Genomic DNA, 20429 nt, shown 5'->3' on the forward strand with positions numbered 1-20429 from the left:
GAAAAATATTTCAATGCTGACTGATATTGCTTCAGTCTTTTAAACAGCTGGCTTTCCTTCATTGATTATGATATTCCTTTTAAATTTGATAGCCCAAAAAATCCTGTACGCACATCTTCCCATCAGGTTGATTAGAAATTATTAAGAAAAGCAAAGTCCTGACTTCGGAACAAGCTGAGCCAGCGGCCGTGCCTCAGTTTCCCCCTTTCTTTTTTTTCTTTTTTTTTTTGGCACATCCAATGCCACGACAAAAATCCTGCAAAAGCTTCCCATCTTGAGAAAACATCAGGAGGAGATGGAGGGATGGTCCTGCATCACCAGCAATCAAGGATGCTCCTGCATCCAGGGATGCTCCCGCGGTATCGGCAGCCACTTGTGGAGCAGCATCTCCAGCCCTGCCGCGGTGGCCTTGGTCCCGGTGCACGTCCTGGAGCAGGGTCTGCCCAGCTTGTGGTCTCTTTCACTCTCCTTTGTCTTTTTTTTTTTTTTTCCCCCCCACAAGAAAACATCATTTTACATAAAAATCATGATCCTGCCCAGGACCAACTGGCTGGCCTGTCCTTCTCGGGAAAAAATTAATAAAGAATAAAACCCGATTGTGCCACAGATAAAGGCATGTCCACGGAAATAACAGGCTTTCCGGCCTGAGATATTGCAGAGGATATCGCAGAGAGCAAGGAAAAATTCCCAGCTCGGCACACAAAACACGGCCCCGAAGAGCGGGGCTGCTCGGGGAGATTTTTCGGCTCGCCCCCCGCATCCCTTGTACCGGGGGAAGATCCCACGCGGTTGATGGAAGGCTTGCTTTTCAGCTAAACAAAACCTCTCCTGGAGTGCATTCACCCTCCTTGAGATATAAAATATTTATTTAAAAAAAAAAATATATATATATGAAGTTTGTTATAAATCCCAAACTTCTCTAATGAAAAACTTTTGCTGTCCTCCTGCAGCCGGCGAGGAGCATCACCCCGGGCAAAGGGCGGGCGGACGGGACGCATGGGATGGAGATCTGACCCTTCTGCACCAGGCACCCAGTGAAAATCGTGATGGATCACGGTAAGAAACACGGGTTTTTCCCATGAGTAGAAGGTGTCTTTGTCTTTCCTTCTTGGATTCCCTTTCTTCCGGGCTTTTCCATGAAAATAAAAGGAAAAAATAATAATAGAGAATGGCTTTTGGGTTTTTTTTTTTTTACCTGGGAAATGCTGCCTGAAGCACGTTTTAGGGGGCATCCTCTCCTGCCGGCGCAGGAAGCCACCGAGCGATGGGAAGCGACCTCTCCATCAGAGGGGCTCGGACCAAAAGCCCGGGGCGTGCCTGCCTGCACCGTGAAATATTTATTCAGTCCTGCCTTGTTCCAGTAGTTATGGGAAGTATGTGGCAAAAGACCAGAAGGGGTTTTGGTTTTTTTTTTTTCCCCCTTGTCCTTGTTTTAGAGGTACTTCCCCTCGCCGTCCTGCCGACAAAGACCCGTGGAAATTAGGGATGGAAAAGACCTGAGAGGTTGGATTTTACGCTCCTGCCAAGGCGAGACTTCCCAGCACTAAATTCCGCTTTACCGACGCTGGTGTAATGCCAGAGAAATTCTCTTTGGATGAAAAAATCAAACATCTTGTCCCACCGTGTCCCTCTCCAGAACAGACGTTGGGCTACCGGCGCCCCAATTCTGCTGCTAAACACGCCTTTAATTTCTGCTTTCTCGCCACGGGAATCGAAAGAGCAACTGCTTGCAGGCCAGGACGGCGCGTCCTTGGACGCAGAGGGGCTGTGGTGAACAGGGGAATAAGTCTTGGGTGCGATGCATGGACCCTGGGAGGACAGCCTGGGGTGTTTGGTGGGGCCAAGAGCCCAGGGGGGCTGTGGTATATCCCTATAATCTTGGAAAGGCGGAGAGGGACAAGGTAACATTGAAAAGGGACAGCAAACCGCCGGGGGCGGCAAGGCGTCGGCGTCTCACTCTTGCTCCTCCTGTACCCAGAGCTGCCCCGGGGGTCTGATCTAACGATGCCCCTGGGCATCACGGAACCATTTTCTGGTTTTCTGATCCTGCTAATAGGATGCAGATTTGACCCCATCCTTGGAAATCAAAGAGCAAACAAGCAACACGTTCCCTCTTCCAGCGTCACGCGAGCTCCTCGTCAGAAGCAGCTTTAACCCTCCGTCTCCGCCGGGCCAGCCCTTTAGCCGACAGCATCCTTGCGCGGGACGCGGATCAGCTGGAGCGGGGGCTCTCCTCCCCGCGCGGGATGGGAAGCGTCCCTCCCTCGGGGTCCCCAGCGTTGCTCACAGGGGGTCCCCGTGTGCCGACCCGCGTCCCGGCTGCCTCCCCGCTCCCTCGCCTGCATCCCTGCACAGCTGGATGGAGAAGCCAGCTGTTGGCAGGCAGGGCTGCGGGAACAAAGAACCCATTGCGGCGGGGACTTTGAGTAATTGAGAGCAAAGCCCGGCAGCTCTCGGCAAGCGTCGGGGCCGTGAAATCCGATTCGCGCCCCCTCCGCTAGCGGCGATGGGGAAGGGACCCCGAAGGCAGCGCGCTTTGGCGGCGGGGAAGGACAGGTGGCCGGGGAGAAGGGCCGTAACGAGGCGTCACGGACACAAGATCTTCTTTGTTAGGACGTTACCGAAGTAGAAGAGTGACTGCGGGAGAGGTTTCGGCACAGCTGCCTGAACTCCTTACCTCCCGGAGATCAAAGCCCGCCTTTCTAATTGCGTCTTTTATTACACTCACCCGAACCCGTGCCCGGTATCCCGGTGGCTTTGCGGGAGGTGTGGGGGGGGAACAGGTGGTTTTTAACACACGTGCGATTACAGGCGATTAACGGATTGAAAAGCGTGCCCCGGGAGACGCGGCGATGCATCGTGCTCCCGTTAAGCCGGGGGATGCCGAAGCGGGACGGGCAGGTTTCTGCAGGAGCATCTCCCCCCCCCGGCACGGGAAGCTCGTCCCACCTCGCAGGCGGCCGATGCCATGGAACAGCTTGGGGCAGAGGGGTGCTCCTGGCCAGCCCCAGCACGAGCCGGGAGGCCACGGGGCCCTGAGGAAGCCCCCGGGCTCGCAGTGCGAGCAGGACCCCCGGGATGTCTTGTGCATCCCACCCTGCTGCTGAGGGCATCGGCTGGAGAGGGGCTGCAGCCTGCAGAGCACCGGGAACCCTCCGCTCCGTCCCCCAAACACCCTGGGCTTGACCCGGAGATCTTCCCACTCCACGTCCCATGCTGGATGGTTGATCCCCCCCCCAAACATCCTACACCGGACCAGGGATCCCCCACACACACACCCCCTGCTTCACCCCATCCTTCATCCCACCCGCCCAAATTTGGGAGATTTTTAGGGAGTTCCAAGCGAGGGAGCAGCGAGGTGGGAGAGGCAGCGAGGAGAAGAGCTGTTATGTTGCTCAAAGATACCGAAGGTCTTCACCGTAGAGGATTAAAATATGTGGAGACCAAGAACTGCTGGCCCAGGAGCCAGGGAGGGGACAGAAACTTGGCTGAGGATCCCGTAGAACAAAGGAAAAACAGGAAAATGCACAGACGTGCCTAGAAAGTCATAAAAACAAAGTTTAGGTTAAATACACACAAGGTCTCTTTTCCCCGTGGCAGGTTAAGAAAGGGCAATCTTTGCCTCCGGAGCTGCCGGCAGAAGCCGTCACCCTTTGCTTGTTCTCGGGGAAAACAAGAGGAGGTGGGTGGAGGTGCCCGGGGTGGGCAGAAAGGGGCCGCCTGATTTCAGGGTGGGGGGTGTTTCCTTTAATTATACCACCGTGCTGTAGTAAACACCCATCTGACCGAGACCTCGGGTTGGTGTCGATCAAACGAGGAGAGAAGCCAAAAAAAAAAAAAAAAAAAACCCACAAAATTCCATCTCCCCCCGCCGCCCCGAGAGCTTCTTGTTTATTGGAGTTGAAGGCAACGCCCCTATCGAAATGATAAAATAAAAATTGTTTGGGAAAAAGAAACGATAATTTCCCATCCGCCGCTCGCCGTTTCCTTTCCGCTGGGCGCAACTCCTAAACCCGAGGCGTCCGTCCCCTTTGATGGCTGGCGTAAAGCGAGCTTTGATGTCATGGAAGGAAAGAATGTCTTTAGATCAGGCGGAGCTAATATAAATCAGGGTACTGAGGGGATCGGGAAGGGCGTGGAGATGTTCAGCTTGACCCTTTACCACCGTTTTCTTTAACTTTCGTATTAAATTAACTTCCCTATTGTTCCATACCACTGCATTACGCCTTCTTTTCCCCATCGTGATCCTATTGTTCCCCTGCAAAGCTTTTGAAGCAGATGAGAAAGGGAAACCTCTCGTAATCATCTTTCCAGAGGGCACCTCCCGTCCGCGGGCGGCACGTGGAAACGACTGGGAAAATAAAACCCTGTCGCAACAGTTCTGCTAATCTTTCTTGGAAATGCCTCGGTATTGCTTTGAAAAAACAACCGATGGCTCCTTGGGACCATCCAGGACGGCAGAACCGGAATCCGTCTCTGTCGCCACATGAAAATCCACGCAAGGCACGAGCAAGCTGATGAGATTATTTTTTTTCATGCCGTTGTCACCAGGAGCTGAGTAAAAAAAAAAAAAAAAAAAAAAATCACATTAAAGTTTACTTTGTACTTCTGCAACAGCTAGCGGCCACGGCTTAAAGTGCTTTTCAAGCCCGTGGGCCAAAGAAAAATCAGGGTCCTTTCAAGTCAAGGAGTTTTCCCCTTAATTTAACATGGTTGGTGTTGCCAACGGGACAGATTTGCCAACGTGAGCAGCTGTTTTCCGAATCTGGCCTCTTCTTTTGAATGCCTGAATTGAAGGGAAGCTCCTGAATAAAATAAATGACCCCGTGATTTCCCAGGATGCTAGCTTGGCCGGTCTCGGTCGCCGTCTGGAGGTGCTGGATGATGCCACCGTACAGGGGCCGAGCTCATCCTGCACCGGCTCTGGATGACCCCAGGAACAGCATCCAAAACCTCTGAGATTTATAATAATCCTGGAAATACGGCAGATCTGCTGTATTTTATTTTGGCGATGCCAAAACCGTAAAGCACATGCAAAAAAAAAAAAAAACCAAACCAGCGTATTCCCTCCTAGCGTGTTCCCTCCCTGAAAATGTTATCGCAGCCTTAAACGGCTTCGGAAAGGGGGGGAGAAGAGACAGGGAGGAGGCAGCACGCGCGTGCAGAAGGGCAGGTTTGGGCTGAAATCGGGGTGGTTTTTTTTTTTCAAGAAACTTTTTTGCTTCAAGAGAAGCTGTTCTCCACGGGATGGGAATGGTGCCGGCCGGGCAGCGGGAGGTCAGCCTGCGCCGCGCCGCGCGGTGGTTTCTGCTTGGGAAGGGCTGCGCTCTTATCCGCAAGAAAAATCACTCGGTGGGGGGGTGATGCGATGGTGTTGGGGTGCTGGTGTCGTGGTTTTGAGGTACGCTTGCTGGTCCTGAAGGCCTACTGTGCTCCGGGCTTTGCAAAATCCAGGGAAAAGGGGTCTGGAGGTGGGATGGCCGGAGCGGGAGCTGGTCTCTGCGGGAGCGAGCAGCCGCGGTTCGCCCAGGTTCCCGGGAGTTCCCTTCTTTGCAAAGGGCTTCGCTCTTTTCGTCGATCAGAATTAAAATTTTCTTAACGAATTTAGCTCCTAATGCCGGGACCAACCCGCCGGTGACACCCGGCTCTGCCGCCTTGCCTCGCTCTGGCTGGGGACCCAGCGCCGTGCTCCCCGATAAACCCCCCCCAGCCCCTCCCAAAGCAAATATTTGGTCTTTTGGCACGTCCCCGGCAGAGACGCGGGTTAAAGCCCTCTGCCACCAGCCTCTGCCCCGGGGCTGAGCCAAACCCTGCCGGCGATGGTGCGGAAATCGCTCTCGCTCAGGACAGGAAGGCGAGAGATGCCGTTAGAGCATCTCTCTCGAAGGGTTGACCTCCCAGCCCCGACTCTTGGTTTCCTCTTTTCTTCTGCGGCAAAAAAAAAAAGGGTCTGAAGAACCCACCAAGCTGCTCTGGCATCATCCCCAGCTCTCGTGACCACAGGGTTTGCGGTTCATGGATGTGGAGGAAATAAAATGCCCTGGTAAAGCCATGGCAGGGCACCGAAATTGGTGGCACGGAGCAAGTTTCCATCAGCAGAGGGGTTTTTCGGCTTGGTAGCGCGGAGCAGGGCGAGCGCAGCAGCCGGGGCTCGCAGGGAGACGTTCCCCAGGGGTGTTAAAGAAAGGCGAGCGGAGAGGGATGGAGGGAAGAATAAAAAAAATAAAAATAAAAAAATAGAGGAACCAGCTTTTCCGGCTCCCCCCCCCAGCCATGCAGAGGCATCGCTTCCGGAGAGGTCACGGTGGCTTCGGGAGGCTCAGCTAACCGAACTGGAAAGCAATGCTTCCTTCGTTGTACCAAAAAGCTTAATGAAATCCTGGTAATAAATATATATACATATATATATATATAAAAAAAAAGCCTAACTGCCCCCCCAAAAAGGAAAGTTTCTCACATGAAAGGGACAGCGGGATGTTTGGCGGCAGCCACGGCCCCCGCTCCAATTTTCTTGACGTTTTTAGGCAGTTTCTCTTGCAGCTGGTGCCCTCTCGCGGAAACCTCTCATCTGCTCCATTTTTCCTGCCTTTCCCCCCCCCCCCCCCCCCCCCCCAAAAAAAAAAAAATGACCCGCTTGCCTCGCAGAGAGAAGGAGCACGCAGAGATGCTGCGGTTCTGCCCCAGCCCACCATGACCAATGGCGCTGGGGACCGGCTCGTGCTTTCCCACGCCGGCATCGGGAAGGAGGATCGCGTCGGGATGGAGGATTGGAACCCCACGATGACCCACCACGAGATGAAACCTTCCCAAACCGACGCGTTCCACGGTGGCGATCCGGCTGTGGGCCGGGAAGGATGCTCTGCCCCCTCCCCAAACCCTGCACCCGGTGCTAAGGGAAGGTCTCCCACCGATAGCATCACGAGCTGCCACCTGCTTTGGTCCCCTCCCTGCCTCCCAAAAAGCACGAGATAATTGGGAACGGGAGCAAAAGGTGAGGACGACGTTCCTCTCAGATGTCTGAATGTCAAAGCGACGCCGGCAAGGAGCTGGGGGGCAACAAAGGGCCGGCGGGATCGATGTGGGATGAGAGGTGGGTTGCTGGGAAAAGCGGAGCCCGAGCCGGCGGAGCAGCAGTGCCATCGCCTGGAGCCCTCCGCCGAGATGCTCTCCTCCGGGCAAATCCCAACGCGAACGCAAACGCACGCTGTGTTTATTTTTCCGTACCCCCGGAGCACGGGGGCACCCCAGAAAAGGAGTCAGCCTTCCTTTATGCCAAGGCATCGAGAGGGTTGAACATCCCTAGTCTTTTCTTTTTTTTTTTTTTTTTTTAACCCAAAAGCATCAGGGAACACCTCCAGAGCACCCTGCCACGGCCGGGTCAGGCTTGCACCTAGGGCACCCTAATTTTGGAACGAGGTGGTGCAGCTCTTCGGCAGGGACAGGCAGAAAGTCTCTTGTAAAGGGCTGGGGGGGTGGGGTGGGGGGTGTCCCCCCAACTGAATAGGAAGAATGGATGGTTTGGGGGGTGGTGTTTGGGGATGGATGGTGGTGGAGGAGCACCGGGGGCAGGGCCGTGGGTGATGGTGGAAAGCGAATTTGTTGTATCGGCAAGCAAAGGTTTGCAGAAAAACGAGGCCTCTGGGTTAATTTTACCCCCCCGAATTAAAGAGTCTGTGTCTGTGGCCCCAGTAACAACAAAGATCTGGTGGCGATCCTGCCATTTTCCACCGATTCGTGCGCCTCAGCCCGAGGCTGCGCTCCGTGCCGCGCGCGCCTTCAAACCTCATCCTTCGGGCATCGAGAAGTTAAAAAAAAAAAAAAAAAAGGAAAAAAAAAAACAACACCCCCCGTGAAGTCACCAGCCGGGGTCCTGAGCCCGATGCCGGGGAAAGGTGGGAGGGACTGGGGGAAATAAAATGGAAATAAAATGGAAATAAAATAGTCTATATGTCACTTCTAAAATGGCGTATGGGCTGTTGTGTGCCGGTTCAGCATATTCCGTGCTATTTGACGGGATAGGCGTGCCCGAGAGGTGCTGTACCGTCCCGCACGCGCCACGCGCAGCGAAGGGCGCGGGTGTCCGTCTCGACGCGTGACGCGATACGCGACGGATGCAAACAAAAACCAAAAAACCCCCTGAGCGTAGGGCTGGGTATTGCACGCAAACACACAGGAATAAGGGCGGGAAAGGTTGAATTTAACCCTTAAAAAAAAAAAATAAATAAAAATGTAAAATAATAATGCGGGTCTGAGTCAGGCGCGGGCCGGATGCCACGCCCCCAGCCCCATTGGCCACGCCCACACGCACTGGCCACGCCCCCTCAGAGGCAAGCCTCCCTCTCGCATTCCCCGCCCCTCAGTCCTCCAGAGCAGAAAAAGAGCGGGGGGGGGGCTAGAGCGGCTCGCGTGTTTTAGGCCGCGGGCGGAAGTGCGCGCTACTCGGGGCGGAAGTAGCGTCAAGGCGCTGCCGCCTCCTGAGGTTGAGGCGGTTCTGTGCGGCGGCGGCGGGGAGCCGTGAGGGGAAGATGCCCGTGGCGGTGATGGCGGAGAACTCCTTCAGCTTCAAGAAGCTCCTGGAGCAGTGCGAGACGCAGGAGCTTGAGGTACCGCGGGACGGAAGGGTGTGGGTGTGTATTCGCTACTGGGACGGGCCCGCGGGTGCCGGGGGCCTGGGCTGAGGCCCCGTGTGCTCCGGCGAGGTTCGGGGCTCGGTGCCGCCCCGCAGCGCTGCTGTGCTGAGGTACGAGCGTTTCCAGCAGCTGAGGGGCAGAGGACGTTGCCCGAAAGCGCTGTTTTGGGACTCCAACGTGGCCCTGCAGGGAAGGGTGTTTGGTGGCGGCTCCGCGCCTGTCTGGGAGTGTGTGTGAGGCCGGTGAGGGTTCGGTGTTTAAACTTGCCGCTTTGTGCAAACGCCCGCCTAAAAGCTTTTCAGAAGCTTGCGGAGCTGCAGACAAATAGATGAGTGCATTTTAGTATAAATATTAGGGTCTTTTTGGAGAGGGGGTGTGTGTGAGAGAGAGAGAGGTTCCTCTGTCTCCATGTGTCTCCCGTGGCTGAGAAAAAGAAGGTGTCGAAAAGGGGAGCGGGGCGCTGGGTTACGCTTAAATCAATGGCACACGAGTTATGGGAGCGCACGCCGGGAGCTTCCTCTCTGTGCTGTTTTAAGTTCTATTGCTTGATGAGTTTTCAAGCCTGACCGCATGCACTGTTAGTGTGGCAGATGTGGTAAATCAAGTGGCACCACGTTAATATTAAAAGCTCTTTCTGGGTGACAGCCATAGACCCTCTCTCATCGTGCTTTTCCAAGTGTGAAGCTCATGCATCCCACTGTAGCCATTTGAAAAGAAGGGAAGACTTTGAATTTTCCTCTTTCATGCACTCTTTACTGATTCTGCTATCAATTGAAGGGAGAGCGAGCTGTTCCTCTATGTGCTGTCTTGCCACAGCAGAACTTAAGTGTTGACAACCCACTCGGCTTTGCAGTGGAAAAGAGAATCCTTAAATGGAAAGGGTCTCTACTTGTGGGTGTGCATCATCAAGCTTCAGTTGGTGTTTCTGTGCTGAGCCCGGGTGCCTCTCATGATCTCAGCAGGGTGCTGCAGCTCCCTGAATTCTGTAGAAGAGGGTTATGGAGCTGGAGGGAGGTTGCTGTGCGGAAAATAGGAGCTACCTGCTGCCTCGAGCGATGGGCCTGTGAGCACAGAGAAGCAGGAGAGTGCCCTTGGACCCTGTGGGAGAGTTGAGCGTGGCTAGCCCTTCCTGCTGGGAACGGTTTAGTACTCGCTTTGAAGGTGTGTTCGCGTCCTTTAGAGGAACACGTGTGTACAGCACCTTTTTATTCCCGTTCAGATTCAGCAAGCTCCAAAACAGCGTTTGATACTTGGTCTGGGCAATCTGTCAGAACCTGACTTGCGACGATGCTGGCTGCCTTTTCGGCCTCTGTGGAGTGGTGGGAGGGTTGTGTCAGGGATGGTGCCCAGCAGGCTTTGGGCTTTGCTTCTGCAGCCATGTGAGGAAGTTTAACGTATCCTCCTCGCTTCCCTGCTGCAGAGTGTGTGGGTGTTGGACCTCGATGGGTCCCTGGGGGCTCTTGTAAAGCCACTGAACTTAGACTGTGCTCTGCTCAAGGTTTCTGCTGTGTCTGTCAGCAGAGTCTCCTAGCGTAAATGGCAACAGATGCACCACTGGCAAACTGTTCCCAAATGCTTTGTCAAAGTCGCTAAGTTCTTTGCTGTGCGTGTCTGCATCCGCATCAGGATTCTTGTGGGTGCGCTAATACCTGCTGACAGCGTTTGTGTTTCAGGTTGAGTTGATAGGTAGGCTGATTTTTTTTTTTTTTTGCAGGCTAGATGCAGCCACAGAGCTTCGTTCAGTAGACTGTAAATCTAGTGGGTCTAGTGGTAGTTAGCTTTCCCTTCTGTTCCACTAGTCTCCTGGCAGAGAAACTAATTAATTTTCTTTTTAGTGCGAAGAAACACCAAAGGTTAAACTTACACGGTTCAAACAGGAGCTATTAATTGACCTGGCTTTGTTTTACTGGGCATAATCCAAGGAACAGTTGCAGAAACTGTTGTGTCTGTAGGTAGGTGATGAGCCCTGGAAACAGTGTAAGAATGGCTGGGGCTGATAATCACCTGCTTTTGGCTTAGATGAGCCTATAAATCACTCATGTAATTAAATCAAATAGCTGCATAATTGGCTTCCTGTGAGTGCTTGCTGCACTACCCTTTGATAAATTGCTAAAACCTTATTGGAAATCTTTTCATCTTTTAAATGATGATAGACTTTCAAAATTTTATAACTTTATTGTAATTCATTTTTTTCTACTTGTATGATTTGTGAGGTCCGCTGAAGCGTGGCAAGTGTCAAAGCTTAGTTTGGATTTTTAAGAAGGGCAGTTCAAGTGAGCGAAGAAACTTCGCTCTGATGGAGTGCCCTGAATTGAACTGAAGTTCAGCTCAAGATAGATGAAATCGTGAGTGCCTAAAACCAGCTCAGTGTGCGTAACTGTAAAGTGAGGTGGGCTCATACTTTCATGAGCATAAGCTGGAACATTAGAAAGATGGAACCTTGCTTTTTTCGTGCAGCAAAACAAAGTTTTCTAAGTAAAACTTTTGGCATGTGCAAGTTAACGCTTCATTGTAAGATATAACAGTATTACTATAACATTGCAACTCTGACACTTTGTCCAGACCTATCGTGTGGTGTGAAAAACATTAACTGGCTTTGAACGTTCAGATTTCATTAAACTTGGCTACCCAGTGTATTTTGTAAGATATCTTGTTCTTAAAATATGTAACCCGATTATTGGTGCTTGTTTTTTAGGCCCCTGGAGGAATTGCAACACCCCTCGTTTATGGCCAACTTCTAGCTTTATACCTGTTGCACAATGACATGTAAGTGGCTTGTATTAATCTTTAACTTCAGGTACTGAACTTGTCGCTATTAGCTAGAGCTGTAGTTGCCGGAATGTTAGCAACTGGTTGTGTGACTAAGAAAATCCATGTAGGCAGTGCTGCTGGTTTTTTTGTTTTGTTTTTTTTTTTTTTTTAAATTCACATAATTAAAGTCTCGCTCACCCCTTGCTCTCTCAGAAGAATTGTTCTCCTTTGCTCTTGCCCTTCCTTTTGAACTGTAGGAAAATAGATTGGCTTTAGGAAGAAAGTTCCTTAAATAGTGAAATTGGCTGCTTTGGAAAGTGTTGAGCAATTCAATGTTTTGATTTGTAGCTTTTCAAGGCTGCATTTGTTTTGAGTAAGATTGCTGCTCCTCCTTGTGTCTACTTACAGCAGGATAACTCTAAACTGTTTGTGTTAATGAGGGATGCTCTTTGCTTGAATGAGCTAAATCTTCATGAAGTAGTAATCCTTTGAATTTGGTCTGGTGGATTATTACCATTCCCTGTGTGAACTTGATTCGCTATGTTTAGGGTTTTATTGAGAAATTGCTGATTATTTATTCAGGCAAAATAAATGAGATTGCTGTGTTTGAGTACCGAGCCAAAGTAAGCGTTGGTGTGGGCATTCGAAGATTTGAGTGTTTTCTTGCATTGTAGATACATATTCTTTCAGGGCAAACTCCCTGAATGCTGATACTGAGTATTAGGTTTAATGCAGATAACCTTGGTTCAAAAGAATTTGAGGTTTTAGGATTGTGGAGTTTTAGAATTGTACTTTCATGAAGAGCAGTGAGTCTTTTCTCCTGGTTTGCATTTTAGATCTTTCTGAGAATTTGAAACCATTTCACTTTGACTTTTGTGCTCTAAAGATCAATGACTAAATATTTCAGTATGTCCAAAACTCCAGAATGCACGTGACAAAGCTCATTTGGGAAGAACATGCACTGAACAGTGTAAATCTTTGCTATGCAAAGTGAGGTGTGGGCACATGAAGAAAGTATTTTTATGCTATTAATAAGTAAAATAAAAATAGCTTTAAATGGTGTTTGTTTCATCATTTTTAAGTTCTGTATTTGTATACTTTATAGTGTACATAATATATCAATACAGTCGTACATGTATATAATTTATAAATACATACATGTATTTATACATACTGGGGGTACATGCTCAAAAATGTTTTTCTGTTAGAAGCGCTTGATCTAAGTGTGGAGACCGCTGATCTAAACGACTGCTGACTTCATGAAAAGCTGCTAGTTGTACATGTGTTCATCAAAGAGGCAGCTATTCCAAAAATAAAACTGCAAAACTAACTTCTGTGCAGTGCTGCCTAGGGTAGGTAAATGGGAAACTTTTTCTAAACTGCTGTTAAATGAGGCAGTTAATGAACTATTTGTTGTATTATGGCAGTCATGTTGTCTGTTTGAGAGTGATTTTGTTTTTCTACTTCAGTAGACAGAGAAAGAATGTTTTAAAGCACTGAGACTGTTAATTATAGCGTCTGAACAAATGTTCCTTGTAGCAAACATTTGGTTACTGAGAACTATTTTTAACAATTTTTTTTAAGGAATAATGCGCGATATCTTTGGAAAAGAATCCCTCCTGCTATCAAATCTGTAAGTACTTCATAAAATACTGTTTGATACTAAATTTCACATAAGCTTGCAAATAGTGACTTTTTCCCCCCCCTTAAGGATTCCATTGGAGTATCCTTGTGCTCAGTTCTGTGCTGTGAACCGCTTGCCCAGCAGATGGCATGTTGATCTTTAAGATCTCCTAGCTACTCATCTGTTACCTCTTTTCCTTCCCAAATAATCTGGTGCAATAGAATTCAGTAAATCTGTAGACTTTTTAGTAGAAAGCCTCATGATAAAGGGCAGTCAGCTGGAGGAAGGCAATGGATCTGACTCTGGGACAGGGCCACGTTCCGCGTGAGGGTGCAGAATACCTTGTGCAGTGAAAAGCGACTTCAGATAAGTTACATCTTTGAGTTGATTTAACTTTTCAAAGGCAGAAACTTTTTTTTGCACTGCATTTGGATCAAAGACACATTGAGGACTTAGCTAAATGTAATACCAGAAATGCTTCCAGACTTTATTGTTGTTAGATTTTTTTTTTAGTTTGAGATCATAATTTACAAGGAAACAAGTGTCCTGTGTTGTTCTACTAAGAAACCTCATGGTCAAGATGGGACCTGTCAGATGGTTCTGAAATAATTTTCTCTTAAGAAAATAATTGCATAAGTTGAGTCAATAGTCATCTGGACCAAATTTTACTTGGCCGTTTTCTGAAACCTGTATTTGTTGCTCAGCAATATTCTGTGAATAGTCTGGCTTTCTTGCATTTCATGTAAAGCATCATTCTTGGTGGGGGAAACTAATTCCGTGAATTATTTTGGGAAGGTTATACCTCAAAGCGTAGAATTTTCTTATGTGTGTGTGCTGATGAATCTTCTACCAATTGAGTCAAGTAATGATTAGTATGAATCTTAACTTCAGAAACAAGTCGGTGGTTGTTACAATTGAAAAATAATACCTTTATTGCTCAGCTTGGTGTTTGGTTGGTGTTCTGACAGGCTGTTCAGTTGACCAGATGATAATGTGTAACACAGTAGAAGCAGCTCTTAAAACCAGTAGTGGGAGAGCAGTTGTAGTGAGTATGGCTCCGTATTAAGTGTGACCTATCGTCAAGATTGCAAGATGAAATTTCAAGTGGAAAATTGCCTTCCCTGTGCAGACAGCCTCTGCACTTTTTATAAAGCCTCTACTGAATAGAGGCAAGCATTACTCTAAGCAGAAAATGAGCTGTGCCTGTCCTTTTGTAACTCCAGTCAGTAGCCTGGGTGCAAACGATCCTCCGTGATTGTTTTAGCTGGTATGTTGGCCTGGATTGGTATAACTGACATGGCAGCAGACTTTGCTTATGTGGGTGAGAAAGTTTTGGCAGAGGATGGATCAGGGGAACTTGGAGCAGCGATACCTGCTAGAACAAGATTTCCCAATGCTTGTCTGTTTGTCGTTGCAGGTATTGTGATCTACTCCAGCAATGGGAAAAGGAGGGGAGTGGAAACAGGTTTCTGCACAATAGTCGCTGCAGAGAATACACCATTCTGGATTAACTGCTGTTTTTCTGTCACAACAGGCAAATGCTGAACTTGGTGCGGTTTGGTCAGTAGGACAAAGAATCTGGCAGAGAGACTTTCCAGGAATCTATACAACAATCAGTGCGCATCAGTGGTCCGAGACGATTCAACCAATCATGGAAGCACTTCGAGGTACAAATTGAACCTTTTGTAGGTAGCGTGGAATTACATGGTGCCTTAAGTTCTTTGTGTGCTCAAACAGAAGTAGACAGATGACTACTTAATACTATGAAAAATCGGAAATGGTCAGGAAGATTGCCAGGTTTTTGTGGGTTTTACTTAAAGGAATTTAGTTATCGGGTGTAAATAAAAAGTTCATTACCAAAACTTGTGGAAACGAATGGAAATGTTTTTATTAATTAGGATTGTGTGTGTGATTGAAATGCCAACATGAAAGAATATACCTACACCGTATGTCTCATTCCGTAGAGGCAAAACAGACCGCTAGTTTTCCAGTTTTATCAGACTTTTAACCAGTAATCTAGAGAGCTTGACTTAGCATTACAGAACCTTGTGGCACTTCTGAAGAAGTTTTTCTTTTAAATGGGGTTTTAGACAAATGTTGTCATTATAGACTGTACAACAGTTATATGCAAAGTCTTGCTACTAGAGGGCAGCACAGACTGCTAAAAAGCCTTCTGAGGTCTTTTGCAATAACAAATTCTCTGTAGCTTTAGAAACAACTGATTTGCAGATGCCTTGGTATCAAAGCAGATGTGGTTAAAAAGGCATGAATAGTTTGACATGTTGCTTTTTTCCTCATTTTTTTCTGCTTTTGAACTATTTGAGACACAAACTTACTGCAAATGGAGAATGCCATCAGAAGCAGAGTTTCCTAAACTGGTTTGCATACTGGTGGTAGTACCCAAGATGCTGCAAACTGCCTTTGGAAGTTAAATGTGGTCTCTGAGGGGTTTTGTCCTGGCATAGAGCAAGCTGTTGCCTCTGGCTGTTGGCTGTGGTACTTCAGCGAATTGTGGGAAGGGAAGGGGAAATTCTGAAGTGCGGTGGTGGTTTTCCAAGTGTGTTAGAATTGGAAACATGTTCTCTTATTTCTTAGTTACGGCGATTAGTCTACTGTCTGCTTACAGTGTTTATCTCCTCTTAGATGCAACTAGGCGACGAGCCTTTGGACTGGTTTCTCAGGCATATACCTCAATAGTTGCAGATGATTTTGCAGCCTTTGTTGGGCTTCCTGTAGAAGAAGCTGTGAAAGGTACTTTGCATTTATTCACTGAATAGGTTTTCTGCAGATGATTGAGTTCAGAGAGCTGCAAGTGCTGGTAAATAGAAAGATGTGTACAAATTCTGAGACTTCTATGAAAAGAAGTGATGGAGATAGAGAAAAAATGTCTTGGTTCTGGATAAGTGTTTGATTTTTTTATTATTATTTGCCACTAGTAACCATTGGTTATCCTCCCCTTCTATATGTGGAAGTGCTAAAGCATGTCAGCAATGAGGGAAGACCAAAGGTAGTGGGTTAACCTGGTTTTGTGCGCTCTTACTACTTTCATGAGCTTATCTGTTGAACTAAATGTCTAGATGCTTACAGCAGAGTCTTAGAGTTGTGGCATGTACGCAGTGTATTGAGATGCTTTTCTGTTGGTCTTAATGTGCATCTTTATTTTGTGTTTCTAGCCGTGATATAAGACATTTGCTCTTACAAATGTAAAAATGCCTTTTCCAGGTGTATTAGAACAGGGCTGGCAAGCAGACTTTTCAACTCGTATGGTAATGCCTAAAAAGCCAGGTAGGTGGAGCTGTTACTTGATTTAGATGTTGAGTTAGGCATTTTCTAGTAATGAAGTGTTGGTTTTTAATTAAAATTTTGCGCAATATTCTTTTAGATATTTTTATGGGGGTTTATGCTGCTGTAGAACATGGAATGTTTATGAAATGTAGTGGGTTTGGGTTGGGGTTACAAGTAGTTTGGATTAAACTACATCCTCAAATTAACTTGTTTAAACAAAAGTAGACAGGATATGCTATGATTTCTCCTGCTCCTCCTCTGCTGCTGGCTCTGACTCAGTGGAACATAAGTTGGATGACCTCAAGTGACATGTCTTAATCTAATAAAGATGAGTAAAAATATACCATTTTGAACCTGAGAATTTTTTCAGGAGAAGTAGAGCTTTTTTGGGCAGGGATCTCATGGATCTTTGTGTTCTGAGGAGCTCAAGTTGTTGGTATAATTTCCTTTGCTTTTTAAAACTTACTCTACTGGATCTTTTATCACTTATGATGTTGATAACAGAATATCTGTTCCCGCAAAGCTCAGCCTGCAAAAATACTTGGGTTTTTTCCTTTTTGCTAAACCACTATCTGTGGCTGACTGAGGCAAAAATAAATGTTAAGCTATGAAGGCAGAGATGAGATGACTACTCTTGAACTGCGCAGTGCAGCTCTGGAAGAAGGAGCCAAATTACAGCGTATGTAAAAGGGCAACATCTATTAGGCTAAGAAAATATATTGTTTGTATGGGCACAATTTTTAGGTGTTCAGAGCCCAGAACATTGTAATAAACATGTGCCAGGCAAGGTGTTGAAATTTATCCCTTGGGGCATATAACCAACAAGAGTCGGGAGCTTTTGCATGTGATCAGGTTATTTCATGAACTGGTTGCAAAATACGCAGTGCTTTACAAGTACTGAGAGTTAGTTACATGTGGTTCTTTTCCAAAAGCAAATGCAAGGACTATTTTAGAGGCAAAAGAAAGAGGCTGGAGGTTGTCATATATTTTGAAGCTGCATGTCTAACCAGCTAAGCCTTGGGTATTCTGCTTTTTAGCTGTGAAGTAAATCAAATAAATGAGCAGGCTTAATTTTAATGACCTTTTAATCCAGTTTTGGCTTGATGTATAGAAGTGTTTAAAATTGGTCCACTGGGATAACTTCTGTTGTGTTTTTCTTCAGGTGTGCTGGAAGCTTCCTTTAACAGATTTATTCCTTCATCAGGTACTTTCTCTTTATGTATAATCTACTTGCATATATCTAAACTTGTGTGATTAATATAAACACAATTTCACCAGCAGCACAAAATGGGAACTGGGTCCTAGAGAAGTGAATGTTGTCATTCCCTCCTCAAAAAAAACCCCACCCCAATCAGCTGTTACAGAAACATGCTTCTCCCTCTGTCGTCTTTCCCTCACATTTTAAGGAGAGTAAGGAGCAGATTCCAAAGCAGGGGTAGACAGCCCCTGTAAAACAAAGGATTTTGGTGAAAACTTGCGGCTTTTTCGCTAAGCAACTCTTGTCAGTTTTATTGCTTTTGTGATAATGGGGCTTCTGATATCTTCCCTGTATAAGAAGGGAAGGATCTGCTGGTTTTCCTCAGAGCTGAGCTCTAGATTGAGGTGTAATACATTGTGTCATGCTGGTTCTCAAAATGCTGTTGTCTTTAGTTCTCAAGATAGTGACAGCAGATCTGAATTGGTGGCTTGCTAACACAGTTGCCAAAAGCGTCTTAAATTTGCAGGTTTAATTCCAAGCCAATTTCCAGAGCTGGGGTCTTGCTTTTTGAAAACACCCTTCTGATTGTCAGCCTCCTCTATCATGTACTTGCAGCCCTTAGCAGTATGTCTACTCAAACCATATCCTGAATGATAGTCTTAACTCTTCAGGGAGAGTAAATGTAAATTTCCTGTTATTTTTTTATTTCTGATGATTAATTCCTAATTTATCTCCCTGGCTTTAGTCACTTGTCTTCCTACCTATTGTTAAACTGTAATCTCAGGTTAGCTGGCATTCTCCTGCATCCCGTGTGGTACTTGGCCACCTTTTGTTAGTCAGATAACCCAGCAGATTTATTCGGTATCTTCAGTATGGCAGCTTGTAAGGAAGGGAGCAACTGCAGAGCTCCAGGAGCTTTTTTGTCAAGTGGAAGTACTGTCAGTCTTCATTATCCAGATTCTAGTATATGAAAAAAAAAAAAAGAATCTGGAGACTGCTGACATCTGTTACAGTTATCTTTGCTGTTAGTAATTCTTGGACTTAATATCTGCACCATTAAGTGCAGATATTAACAGAAAAGTAATGTCAGCTAAAGGTGCACAGGTAGAAGATACAGTTAAGGTACAGCTCCATAAGACAGTTTCATGCATTTAATTTTTTTCCTTACTTTAGTGATGGATGGTATTGCAGATGGATTTGTTTTCTTAATTTCATTAATGATGCATTTGTTTTATCTTTGTAGAACCTGCTCCGGTTCCACCAATTCCAAATGAACAGCAGTTGGCCAGATTGACTGACTATGTGGCTTTCCTTGAAAATTGATTACCCTGCTCCTGTATTCAGAACAACTTGGGAATCCTGTGTACTGACATTTTTAGAAATCTAGGATTTTTTTTATTTCATATCTGTTAAATGTTGCAGCGTCCCCTACTCAATTGTGTGAAGTATACAGCGTATGTTAGCCCAATTTGTGTTTTGCCAAAGCCAAGATAGCAATTGAAACAATCCTTTAACTCTTGTAATATTTATTCAGTAGGTACACAGCAGTATTACATAGTAAGTTTTTTTTAATTGACTCATAGCAGAGAGGCAGAACTTTTTTCAGATATATTAGAAACAGAGAAGAAAAGATGAGTTAGGTTAACTAAGCAGGTTAACTGTGTTGAGGAATTTATGCTAGTAGGTTATGTACTTCTGTGGTGAGTACTACAGTGCGTATCACAGATCAATTGCATGTTGAACTTAAGTACAAAGAGTGGAAGACTGCCCTACCCATATCTGCAGAGAGAAAATGTTTTGATGAAACAGTAACTTAAATAAGAAAATAATTTACAATTACTCTTTTGCAAGTATATTTGTGGCATACTTATAATTGATTTTTTTTCTTGTTGGTCCTTCTGGATTGTTAAGTCTTCTTGTTTTGATGTGAGAAACTTCACATTGGGCATATTTTTACAGCAGAATAATTGGAGTCATTTAAGAAAGGCAAATTTTCACTTTGAGGAAGAATTTTTACTTCTGGAAAATTTTGAGTGGCATAGGACACCAGATATTTTGCTGGATAACCATGTACCTTCTTGAAGCCTGTCATGGCTTGGTTCTTTTCAGTACACTGGGCCGGGAGCTACAAGAAACAACAACTCTTACCTGTCTTTAAGCTTTCTGGATTACCTCTGCCGTTATTGGAGAGGAATTAAAAATTGGAGTAGATGTCCCTGAGTAGAGACCAGTTGGGATGGGGATGATATGTTATGCTGCAGTGTCGGTTTGAGGAATAGATTTTCTGTATCGGGGCACTGCTGTGTTAATCTTTGAGAGTGGCTTTTAGAAGCAGAAAGAGGACTTGTATTCCCAGGCTTCTTGTTTGTATTATGCTGGTAAAAAGGCTGGGGGAAAATAGTGGTGCTTTAAAGGGCAGTGCATGTCTTCATTTGCTTCTCCCCCCTTTTCAACATCATATTCAGTGGTTTCATCGAAGATGGCAAGTGTGCCGTATGTTGTGATTGTTTTTTCAGTGTGCACTACCTACTGTACATTCTCTTGTTGGAGATGTGTTAGCAGGGAGGAATTATAAACTGTGCACTGCTGCTTTGAGAGCTCCCTTTATGCGTAAACACTTACTCAAAATGATTATTTATTTGAAACCCACCTAAGACTTGGATTTCTAAATTTATCTTCAGTGATATTAAAGAACATGTTTACACTGACCTTGCGTACTTGATTTTTTTTACTTTTCCTTGGAGTACAGCTGTTCTGGTTTGACTAGTTTTTTAATGAATTCGTCTTAGTCTAATTTGGGCAGAGCTGGTTAAAGATTAGTGTAATACGTTATGCCTAGGCAGGTATTTTGAACAGCTTTGTGTGCAGCTATTGTATGGTTTATGTTAAAAATACTGGTACCCTTCAGATGTCTTTTAAAATATTCAAAGGCGTAAAGTAC

General features: G+C 46.4%; 1 protein-coding gene across 1 annotated transcript in view; it reads left to right on the forward strand.

The window, feature by feature from the left end:
- Nucleotides 1-20196, forward strand: part of COPS8 (COP9 signalosome subunit 8) — a 53710-nt gene extending 33514 nt beyond the window's left edge. The window contains exons 2-9 of the mRNA XM_075755932.1: nucleotides 8499-8603; nucleotides 11326-11396; nucleotides 12966-13014; nucleotides 14540-14672; nucleotides 15649-15756; nucleotides 16228-16290; nucleotides 17453-17494; nucleotides 18732-20196. Coding sequence (XP_075612047.1) covers nucleotides 8526-8603; nucleotides 11326-11396; nucleotides 12966-13014; nucleotides 14540-14672; nucleotides 15649-15756; nucleotides 16228-16290; nucleotides 17453-17494; nucleotides 18732-18811 — 624 coding nt within the window. The 5' untranslated portion in view covers nucleotides 8499-8525 and the 3' untranslated portion in view covers nucleotides 18812-20196. The remainder of the gene's footprint in view (nucleotides 1-8498; nucleotides 8604-11325; nucleotides 11397-12965; nucleotides 13015-14539; nucleotides 14673-15648; nucleotides 15757-16227; nucleotides 16291-17452; nucleotides 17495-18731) is intronic.
- Nucleotides 20197-20429: the final 233 nt, after the last annotated feature.

Source organism: Balearica regulorum, chromosome 6 (genome assembly GCF_011004875.1).
Source record: "Balearica regulorum gibbericeps isolate bBalReg1 chromosome 6, bBalReg1.pri, whole genome shotgun sequence".
NCBI classification, from domain to species: Eukaryota; Metazoa; Chordata; class Aves; order Gruiformes; family Gruidae; genus Balearica; species Balearica regulorum.